The sequence below is a fragment of the Amphibalanus amphitrite genome, unplaced genomic scaffold (genome assembly GCF_019059575.1).
Source record: "Amphibalanus amphitrite isolate SeventyFive unplaced genomic scaffold, NRLGWU_Aamphi_draft 000056F_arrow, whole genome shotgun sequence".
In the NCBI taxonomy this organism is placed as follows: Eukaryota; Metazoa; Arthropoda; class Thecostraca; order Balanomorpha; family Balanidae; genus Amphibalanus; species Amphibalanus amphitrite.
In genome coordinates this window covers 1-11,018 of record NW_024881552.1, presented here as the reverse complement: position 1 = coordinate 11,018, position 11,018 = coordinate 1, and the positions used below count along the sequence as shown (strand labels likewise).

At 62.6% G+C, this 11,018-nt stretch overlaps 1 protein-coding gene across 1 annotated transcript; it reads left to right on the top strand.

The window, feature by feature from the left end:
• The first annotated feature begins 321 nt into the window (after positions 1 to 321).
• Positions 322 to 10,763, top strand: LOC122378254 (dual specificity protein phosphatase 10-like). Its single transcript, XM_043359107.1, has 4 exons — positions 322 to 926; positions 4,662 to 4,858; positions 6,285 to 6,432; positions 9,797 to 10,763. The coding sequence occupies exons 1-4, from the start codon at positions 389 to 391 to the stop codon at positions 10,117 to 10,119; spliced, it is 1,206 nt and encodes a 401-aa protein (XP_043215042.1). The 5' UTR covers positions 322 to 388; the 3' UTR covers positions 10,120 to 10,763.
• The last annotated feature ends 255 nt before the right edge of the window (positions 10,764 to 11,018 follow it).

Below are 11,018 nucleotides of genomic sequence, written 5' to 3'. Positions count from 1 at the left end.
GGCAGGGAATAATCGTGCCGTGCGTCTCACGCAGCCTCGTGTCCCGCTTGTTCGCTATGACTCAGGCCCGCGGTCACACAGTCCGCGGGTACCGATGGCGCAACGCACGGGCGTGAGCGCGCTGATGAGGGACGCCGCGCTGTGCGAAGCGCGTGCGAGCCGCTCTGTCGCAGTGCCATTCATCGGCGGCCGGCGGCGGCCGCTTCCTGCGCGTCGCTGGCGGCGGCCCGCCATTGGTCGGCCGGCCCGTGAATCAGCGCCGCTCCGCCAGCTGACGCGACCGACCCCGGCCGGCGGCCTCGGCGGCGCGCGGCGCCCGACCGCCGGTCAGTGACGGTCCAGCGGTGGCGGCGGACGGTAGCGTACCAACCGCTGCGTGAACACAACTATGATCGGAGGTGACGTGAAACGCGAGGGGCTGCAGCTCAACTTCAGCCGCAGCATCAGCGCGCCGGCCGAGGAGGCGGCGGCGCCGGCGCCGGTGCCGGCCCGTCTGCGGCCGCTCTCCCTGCCCACTTCTCCCAGCTGCGAGCTGGCCGACAGCAAGAAGGCCACCGTGGTGGCGCGGACCCGCTACTGCTCCTGCCAGGAGCTGGCCAAGCGGCTCTCGGCGGGCCGCAGTCCCACCTGCGCCCTGCTGGACGTGCGACCCTTCATGGTATACAACCAGTCGCACATCCAGGGCGCCATCAACCTCAACTGCATGGACCGCTTCAACCGGAGACGACTGCAGCTGGGGAAGGCCTCGCTGGCCGAGCTGGCCTCCAACAAGGAGGCCAAGGAGCTGCTGAAGCGCAGGACATACCGCGAGTTCGTCGTTTGTGACGAGGGCACCACGGACTTGGAGATGCTGCCCGCATCGCACCCGCTCTTCATGGTGCTCGGCGCCCTTCTGGAGGACAACCGGGAGCCCGTGCTGCTCACAGGTGAGGACACGGAGGAGGAGGAGGGGAGAGAGGACGAGAGGAGGAGGGGAGAGAGAGGACGGGAGGAGGAGCTGGGAGGTGTCGTGTGCGAGCGCTAAGGGGACCATTGACGCTCAATTTCCGGTGATTATTGGAGCAGCGTCTTAACGTCTATTCAGAATAATGAAGGATAACATAGCATAAGTGTCATTTGATATCCTGAGATTTACTGCTGACTTGTAGGGTGAAGGTTTCCGTTCTAATTGCAAACGCTGAGGAGTGTTGCGTTACCTTTCTCCCTCTGAATCGTTCCGTTCCCTCGATCGTGACCAATAAGCCTGTGACGTAGGCGGCCCGGAGTGCCGGTCGGCCGAGGTCGGCGCCCCCGTACCGGGCCCCTGAGAATGGGGGCGGGCCAGCGCTCGGGCTGTCTGTCCCGCGTCACAGCGGTGAGGTTTGACCCCGCGTCCGGCGGTCCTGACTTCTGCTCCGCCCCGGGGGCACATCTGACCCCTGTGACCCGGATGGTGGATAGAGGACAGGCCAACCGGTCCCGACCTTTACTCTGCGCGAGTTCAGCACTTCCTGGTTGAAAGTTTGTCACCAAAGTCGGCAATATCTGACCCGTGACTTTAGCGGCGATGGGGAACTCCAGCCCTCTCTTTTCTATCTCTTTACCATCGTCTCATTTGGTACCGCTCATCTCTACCGCCCACTTCTGAAACCCGCGCCATGCTGGTCACCGAGCACGGCGTGCCGGTCGGCCAGCGCTCTGACTCACCCGTGCAATGCGGCGGCCCGTGCACGCTCCGTCCGTGGCGGGTCAGTGCGTGAGTCAGCCGAGGCCGGCACCGACAGCCCGGTGCGTATGGTGACTCAGCCAGCGGCCTCGACCAGCACGCGGAAGCCTGATTTCGGCGGCGGTCGTCTGCCTGTCAGCGCGAGGTCGCGCGCCGCTTATGGCCGGCCCTGTCGCCGGCCGCTGCTCGGACGGCCGACCGGCGCGATCCCGCAGATAGGGCGGCCGTTTCTGGGGCCGGTAATCCGATCAGTTTCCAGACCGATCAGCGAGCGGATTGGACGATGCCATCAGCGTGGCCCGAACCGCACCGGAATCGGTTCGGGGCGGTGCGGAGGCGGGCACAATACCGGCTCGGTGCGCGGCACGGCTCTGATACCGAGCTGGAAATGCGGCTGATGCGGCGCCGGTGACAGATCCCCGGGTCGTCAGTGCGTTTGTGACGGTGATCCGATGAGTAACAGACAACAGAGCTAGCCACCGACGGCCGAGGGTGTCCCTGGTGACGGACGGGAACGGCAGCGCCGCTAATGACGAACGATGGAGGGGGAGAGCTTCTTTTTCATCGCCGTGAGTCACCTGCCACTCCAGGGACAAGGGATGACGCATAGCAAACACTACGGGGACAGGCTGAAAGAACGCAGGGTTCACTGTAAAACATGACGAGGGCTTGTGTTTCTCGTCTGCGGTGACATTTTGGTCAAATCCGCCCGATCGGCTCGAATCATCGCGGCTGTCACATTGTGAATCACAGCCGTCACGCGGACAGACGACCCTGACCTGACAGACCGTCCCCAGTCAACTGGCCGCGCTGTGACAGTGTGACAGGCCGGGCCGCGGTGACGGTTGACCCGCCGCTGCTGCCATGGGGCGCTGGTCACACCCCGGGCGCCGCCTCCCTGGCGGAAGGACGCTCTCGTAGAGCGGCGGACGGATGTGGGACACAGTGACTGGGCCGACCGGAACTGAGCTTCCGGAGCGCGCGCTGCGGCCCGGCGCTGTGACCGCGGCCGACTGGCCCCGATTGCGGCGGCCATCGACGAGCGGGTCCTCATTTCCACATCTGCCCGGAAGGAAGCTTCGGTCCGCTGGAGTATTTTGAATCGACAATGGACACCGGAAGGCCGGAAGGATGTGTGTCTGGCTTCGGTGGACGATTTCAAATTACACAGGGGTGAAGAGGGCTTCCCGTGTCACTCGACAGGAACGTGTCACGGTTGTGCCCCATTTCAAATATCCTCTTGTTCCGACCGGAACAGGGGAACGCTGGAGTGTTTGTTCCTGAAAAACGCGCCCTGCCCACATCCGGAGAGCACGCTTTTGAAGCCGCCTTCCAAATCCTTCCCCCGTTCCATAGTTTGGCTTCCAACTGGGTGCCTCTGTCCCTCGCTAATTCATCCCGAACCCTTCCTCTTGGCTCGGGAGTCTTTCAGTTTCAATCGGGCTTTCAGTGGGCTCTTTGAGTCTGGCCGGGCCCGCTGCCTTTCGATGGAAGGCCGCACAGCTGGGCGGACAGATTAAATTGCAGCTGTCAAAACGCGTCGGGCGGGGACGAACGAACGGCGGACGGCGGGGGGCGTGCCGGCCTGGCGCCGCTCCCCTCCCCTCCCCTCCTGTCTGCGACCGGGCGCCGATTGACGCACGCAGGGGAGGACCATGCGCGCCCGGGGTGGCCGCTATGACTCACACTGGGGTGGACCGGCACCCTCCCCGCTCCCCATAGATAGTACCCACGTCCGGCGCGCAGTTCCCGCGTGCAGTTCCCACCGGCCCAGACCAGGCTTCCTGTCGGATCAGAACATGGCCGCTTGCGCAGCTGTCCCCTGGCGCCTCCACTTCCGCCTCCACAGCGCCGCGGCCGCCTCCCGCTTCCTCCCGCCGCCCCTCCCTCTTCCTCCGACCGTGCTTCATCTCTCTTCCATCAGCTGCCTCTCGGGACCCTCCCTCACTTCCTCTCCACTTCCTGCCTGTCACTCACATCTCCCCTCACTTCCTTTCGCTAACGAATCAGATCAGTTTTGTTTCCGTTTCCTCCCGAAACTCCCCCATCTCGAGCCCGAGCCTCGCCACACCTGGCTCGGCATTTATCTCCCCTCGCTGGCTCGGCTGATTCTCAAGTGTCGAGCCCCTGACGCTGCGGCGTGTGCGTGACGCGCGGACCGGGGAGGTCGCCAACGCAGGTGGCGACAGGAATAGACCATCTCGTCTCGCGCGCCGCTGCACTGGTCAGCGCTCGGCTCATATACGGGCAGGGCCGGGGAGGTGTGCGGGCGGCCCGGCCGCCGGCGGCGCCCGCATGTGTCACTATGCGGCGGTCGCTGAGCACTCCCTGGGCCGGGTGGGAGCGGGCTGATGGGCTGGCAGAGCTCCCGGTGATGGAGCGGAGACGGTAGGAGACGGAACGGAGACGGGAGGAGACGGAGGGCGTGCCGCAGAGCCGCGCCGCACCCCTGTCGCCACCGTCAGCGCGAGGGGAGCGCCGCGCGCTGACTCACCGTCTTATCTCCGCACACTTCTTGTCGTCGTCGACGGTCGTCGGCAGCGACGGGACGGCACGCGCGGGTGTGATTCACGGCGCGAGGGACGCCGGCCAAAGGCGGGGGAGGCGCGCCCGTCGCCGTGCCGGGGTCGACGCTCGACGATCGCTGGCTGGCGGTCTGACGTGTCCACCTGGCCGGGGGGAGTGCTGACGGGGCGCGCTGGTCGCCAGGCGGTCTGGGAGTGTCGACGGCGGTGGGTGGGGTGGCACTCCGTCCAACTCGGTGGAGAGGAGGTGGGAAGGGTCGTAGGTGCGTCTTCTAACGAGCGCGCCGGCTCTCACTGGCTGACGACTGCGCCAAAAAGGTGCGGTCAAGTAGAACACGGAACGCTATATTCTTACAGCCACCACTGCTTATCACATTCTTGTCTCTGCTGTGTCTCACCGCTAACCAATCTGTTCTTTCTGTTTGTTCTAGGTGGTATGGCGGCGTTTGGTCGCGAGTTTCCCTCGCTGTGCCGGTCGGAGCTGCGGCCTATGGGTCTGGACGGCCCCGACTGTGTCTCCCAGCTGAGAGAACGGGCCGACGAGATCGAGAGTGCGCAGGTCACGCAGATTCTGCCCTTCCTCTACGTCGGCAACCAGCACGATGCCAAGGATCTAGTCAGTCTCAAGGTGAGTTACCCCTCCCCCTGTCTCCCTCCCTCTCCCTCTCGCCCCCTGTGATGTCGAGCTCGACGTCATAGGAAGCTACCCAGTCGCGCGGCTGGCCGGACGACCCGCAGGCCGCCGCCGGGCCGGCCCGGGGCTCGTTTATTTGGACTGCGGCGGCTGGAAATTCCTGTCGGGTCCGCCGGTTGTACGTTTGCCGGTACTATCACGTGGCTCCGAGCCTGTCTGTGGCTGGTGGTGGGAGGGGTCGGAGCAGCTGTGTGCCCCTGTAGCTCACTGTGGCTCGCCAGCGCTCATAGCTCGCCCTGGCCCTCGTCAGCCGCTGGGTAGAGCAGCACATCGCTGGGTCGATGGCTAGCCCGTGTGTAGGGGAGAGTGGGGCAAAGCGGCCACCCGGGGCAAAGCGGCCACCAATCGTTTTAGCCCTTCATAGCTGGCGTCAGTTCCAATTTATGGTTTCCAATTATACTTCTCTTAACGGTCGTTCGAATGAGCCAGACCGGGGTTTCAGGCCTATCACCATTTTTCTGTGAAACACAGAAAAGCCTTTCTTGCCAGGTTACCAACTATGTTTACAATTTTTAAATGTTATGTTATTCCATAACCGTTTGGAATTTTTATAAGCGCTCTTGTCCATGCATTGCATGGTTATCGTATATGTATTCTACCAATTTGAATGTTTTTTACTCCACTAATAGCTAAGCTGGAATATTTTTGTCTCGGACGGTATGCGCGGGGCAAAGTGGCCGGGGCAAAGTGGCCACCCCCAATTTGCCATAAGTTGTTTCCATCTGGATAAACAACACTATTTATATTCAAATGTGTCCTCATGCATTCATCTTGGCCACTTTTCAGTTGCATGAGTTACCAAATAATGCAATTAAATGTTTTTTCATGAAAATTCTTTTTTGTTTACCTACAGGTGGAAGATGATAAAGTAAACATCCATCCTCGCTTAAACCTTGTCACCATCTAATACCCTAGTCGTACACTGAGGCAAATATTTTGTTCCTCATATCAGGACTTGAGAAAACGCCGGTGGCCGCTTTGCCCCAGGGTATGGGGCAAAGTGGCCAATATGCATAGGTTTAAAGTTTTGTCAATATCTTCCATATGCGAACGCCTTTGGAAATAAAACGCAGTTGAAATAAAAGGCAACTTAATAGGGATCACATTGGTATAAAAAGGATCTTTCCAAGTTTAAAAATCAAGCGTTGGCATCGTGAGAAGCGTTAGGGTGGCCGCTTTGCCCCACTCTCCCCTATAAACATTGAGACAGTTGTGAATTCCTCTGGCGGCCGGGCCGAGCCATGACGTCGGACAGTGATAATGGAGAGCCGGCCGAAACTCCACATGCCCGGCGCGCTGAGCTGTCCGCCCGCCGTGTTTATCCCCGGTCTGTACTGACGCCACTCTGGTTCCGTTGCAGAATTGCGGCATCACGCGCGTGCTGAACGTCACGGCCCACGTGCCGGGCTACCACCAGCAGCAGGGTATCAGCTACAAAACACTGCCGGCCGCCGACTCGGGCCAACAAAACATCAGCCAGTACTTCGACGAGGCGCTGGAATTCATCGGTGAGTTATCGACTAAAGACACAGTCTTTAGAGGCACTGTAGGCTCATCGGAGAATCGGTGTCACTTTTTTCATGACTGATATCCTGGTTCCATTGTCCTAGAACTCAATTCAGCCGTCTCGGCTCCGTCACCCCGCCGGTGTTTGTACGGCGGGTGTATCGGCCCAGCTCCGTCCAGCCGTCTGCTGAGTGAGTCAGCAGACTGCAGGTCGCACCTGGTGGCCGCCCAGACTGGGTGTCGGCGGCGCCGCCGCCGCCCGAGGGACGTCCGAGGTCGCCCCCACTCAGCCCCCCACCCCACCCCACCCCGCCCGGAAATCAATGTCGGACTCGGGGACCGCCCCCCCCTCCGCCGCCGCCCCTCCGGACGACGCTGCCTGACAACCGACCTGACCCGGAGGCGGACCAGCCCGGACCTCCTGGCTAGCTGGTGACCAGCTGCGCTCACTGTCTGGCCCAGCGCCTCTCCCATCTCCTGTCCCGAGTCCGCAGTCCCCGGCTATATCCGTGTCTATTTCTGGGCGGCGTCGGGCGCGTGTCGTGCCGGACACTTCCCGGTGTAGTCCGGCCATCCCCGCTGCCGCCGCCTCCTCCCACGCACGGGGACAGTCTCCGGGTCCAGCGGCGACGGCAGCGCAGACTGAGGCGTGTGGGCGACGCCCACAGAGCTCGCGGATATGCTCTCGCGGCGCGGAAAGGTCGAATCCGGGGACCTGGCGGCGCGGCCGGTTCCCAGCACCGAGCACCGCCTCCAGGGTCGCGAAACAACTCCGCGGCGCGCCTAGATCGTGAATCAATTCTGGCGAAATGGAATCAGACACATGGCTTTCAATATGTTGTAATCGGAATACCGATCCCATATGAGTCAGAGGAAAATACGCCGGTTTGTGATCACCTCTCAATACGGGATTGATCAGATTTGCGATGACGCGATCGGTCGCTCTCTCTCTCGGCGGCGGTGGTGAGAACGGCATGACCGGTTCGCGGCCCAGCGACTGGACCATGTCTCGCCGGTTTATGGCGCGGCTGACAGTGACTCACGGCACGACACGACCGGCGCAGACCGGCTCTGTGAGAGGGAGAGAGAGAGCTGCAGGCCCGCCCCGGCCGGCTGGAGCGCGCTGGAGCTCAGAGCCGCCGTGCCGCGCCGCGGTACCGCGGGCCGCGGAAACCTGTGAACGCCTCACACACGGCCGGCGTCCAGTGCGTCGGCCGCGCGGGGCTTCCCAGAGTTACCTGGCCACCGCGAGAACCGGCCTGAGTCAGCCGGGAACGGTGTGAAATTTGCCTCTACCGTGGCCTTCGGCGCCGGCGGCGGCCGCGCGGACGGCGGGGTCGCCGGGGCGTCACACGGGGTCGCCGGGACGTCACGAGGGGTCGCACGGAGGCGGCTCCTTTACGGTGGTTGTGCGGTGTCAGTCCCTTTGACCTGCCGCCGCACCTGTGCGTCCAGGCGGATTGGTGGGCTGGACTCTGCGGTCGCCGCCGCCTGTGTCCGGCTTCTCAGGCCGTGAGTCACCGGGCGCCGGCCGGTGCCGCACGGCCCGGACCGCGGCAACGCGCGGCGCTCCTCACGGCCGAGCCGCCGCCGCCGCGCCGGTCCAGATTTCACGCAGAGCACCAGCCAACGAGCCGCTCATTGTTTGATAATGGACTAATGGGGGCCAACGGCGGCCCGGGTTATGAATCACGCCGGCGGGGATTGGGGCCGACAGCGTGGCTCCCTCGGCCTCCCCTCCATTGGCTGGTGGCCCTAATCGCTGGATATATGCGGGCCCGATTAGGCAGCCAAACGGCCGCGCCGCTGCCAGCACGCCCACACGCGCGGAACGCTTCGCTAACGGCTCATGGAGTGTCTCACACAACTGCGCGCAACTGCGCACAAGTGGGCGCAACTGCGCACAAATACTGGCAACCAAGTCAGCGGCTGTGCTTTCCTGACGCGCGATCAGCTCCTGGAATGGATGGCTATCTCTGCTGGATCCGAAAAGTCGCCGCACGTCATACTCGGCAGTCGGCATTGTTTGCACTACTTGCTAACCATGCTGCCGTAATCGGTTGAGTAACCATCTCCGGGCTATCTGATAACTGATCTTTGCCATCGCGAGTCCCATCCAAGTCCCGATGGATGCGACGTGCGGCCATTGCGACCGGCCGACCTCTCATCATCCCCCCCCCCCAGCGCTCGGCCCCGCTGTCAGCCGGCAACCTTTCACCGAGGCCGCGAGCCGCGCCCGTCATTGGTCGACTCCTGCTGACGTCACGGATTGCGGTCCGGGTGACTCATCGTCTGCAGAGGCGGCTCCAGGAGCCAACTTGGGGAGGGGCGGCTGAGTTCCGATCGAATGAACGCTGATCCACTGTGATGTGGATTCACTACATGTCGAGGATATTGGTTGATATATCTGTACCAAGTCCAAGTGAGGACAGAGTTGGTGCGTCGCCCCGGACCAGGCTCGCCCCCTGTCCGGTGCCGGCGGCCGCCGCCGCCCCTGCCACCATCTGTCCGAGCCGCTATTGATCGCCGGCCGCCGCTATGACTCATGCATGGAAAACACGGCGCGCGCAGCCGACAGCCGTGACGTCACAAATGGCCTGGGAAGTGTCCCCTCCCCTCCCCACCCGCCCGCTGGAAGGGCGCTAACTGCTCGGAGCCGGGAGGGGAGAGAGGACCACCGTGAGAGCTGACCGGCCGGTCGGTCGGGAATTATTACATCAGCCGCGGATCTCACAGATTCCGCACGGCTCGGCGTTTGACCTCAATAACTCCGTGGGGACCGGCGCCGCCGCCCACAGACCCGGGTCGATCCCCCCCCCCCCCTCCTCGGCAGTGCGTGGCGCACATCCGGTGCTGACCGCCCCCGCACCCCTCCCCGTCCCCCGGCCGTGGGGTATTGGCTGACCGACCACCGCGCGCCGGCTGCCACCAATCAAGGCTCGCCGGAAGTCTCTGGCGCCCTCCGACCTACATCCCCTCCCCCTAGACACCGGGTGAGATCTCCCATAACACGACCGCGGTGAGAGCGCGCCTATTTTTACCGAGGCGCAGGCTAGTACACAACATAGTCTTGGTATCCGGGAGAGGCCTAGGAGCCGTGCGGCGTTCCTATTCCTGTATCGGAAAGTCACCGCACACGGCTGTGCGTCGCCAGCAATAGCCGGGCACCGATGTAATTTGAGCGCGGCTGGCGTTATTGATGTCGGACGCAGCGGCGGACGTCGATTCAGGCTACTCAGGTGTATCCGGCCCGGGGGACGGCAGGCACAGATATGACGCCGGTGCGCCGTCCGTGGCTGTCCGGATGATGGATGTGTGTGTGGGTGTGTGTGCGTCAGAGACTAACGGGTGTGTCTTCTGTTGCAGACTGCGCCCGGCGCCATCAGGCCAGCGTGCTGGTCCACTGCGTGGCAGGAGTGTCACGCTCGCCCACCATCGCCATCGCCTACATCATGAAGTACCTGCCGATGAGCATGCTGGAGGCCTACCAGCTGGTGAAGGCGCGCCGGCCCATCATCAGCCCCAACCTCAACTTCATGGGTCAGCTGCTCGAGTGGGAGCAGTACCTTCGTCCGTCGATGCCGGCTCTGACGCCGTGTTCGGAGGAGGCCAGCGGCGCGGCGTGCCTGCCCGGCCCGCCCACCGGCCAGCAGAGCCCGTGCCGGCCGCTGGAGACGTGTACCAGCTGACGTCGCCCCGGCCCCGGCCCCGGTCCCGGCCCGTCCCGGCGCCGTCGGACGGACGCGCCGCTCGCCGGGCCGTCCGCGGCGGGCGCGGCGGTGGTGCGACGCCCGCCGCCGGCCGCAGCAAGTATTACGCCCAGCTTATGTGCTGATCTCAGCGTGCAGTCCGAGCGGACCATGTGAGCCGGTTGTGGTTGTGACCGTCGCCGACTGTAGAGGCCCGCCCGCCGTAGTTTCCGTCTGATAGGGCTGTCGTGGCGGGCAGGCGGTGTAGCTTCGTATACCGGCGCCCTACATGGCTGTTCGGTTTCACGGACAGTCTCGTTTGTAATCACGTGTGCCATGTGTTGTACTGCCCTGTCCTCCTCGGATGTCTCATATCGTGGTTGTACCAATGTTCGGAGGCGTCGTTCGCGCGCGCGCGTTCTGTTAGACTAGCACACTGTCATCACCCACCATACAGTCGAGTCGGTGAAGCGGGCATAGTATCCAAGTGGTCGAGTATGTATTATTTTATCTCAGTCATGTGTAGATATTGAGAGAGGATACCAGCGGGGGTCGAGTCGTATTGTGTTTCATTAAAGAACCCATCAGCATCAGTATAATATCCAACAAAGTGTGTGCGTGTGTGAAATAAACCAACAGTTTGAGCTGAATATTTGGGAAGTTGATGAGCATCGAAACGGCTTATAACGGAGGGGGACGTTGGCGGCTTATTGACGAAGACGAGATCCGCAAGATGTGGAAATAGACGCGAGAGAAGAGAGAGAGAGAGAGAGAGAGAGAGAGAGAGAGATAGAGAGAGAGAGAGACAGAGAGAGAGAGACAGAGACAGAGAGAGAGAGACAGAGACAGAGAGACAGAGAGAGACAGAGAGAGACAGAGAGAGGAGAGAGAGAGAGAGG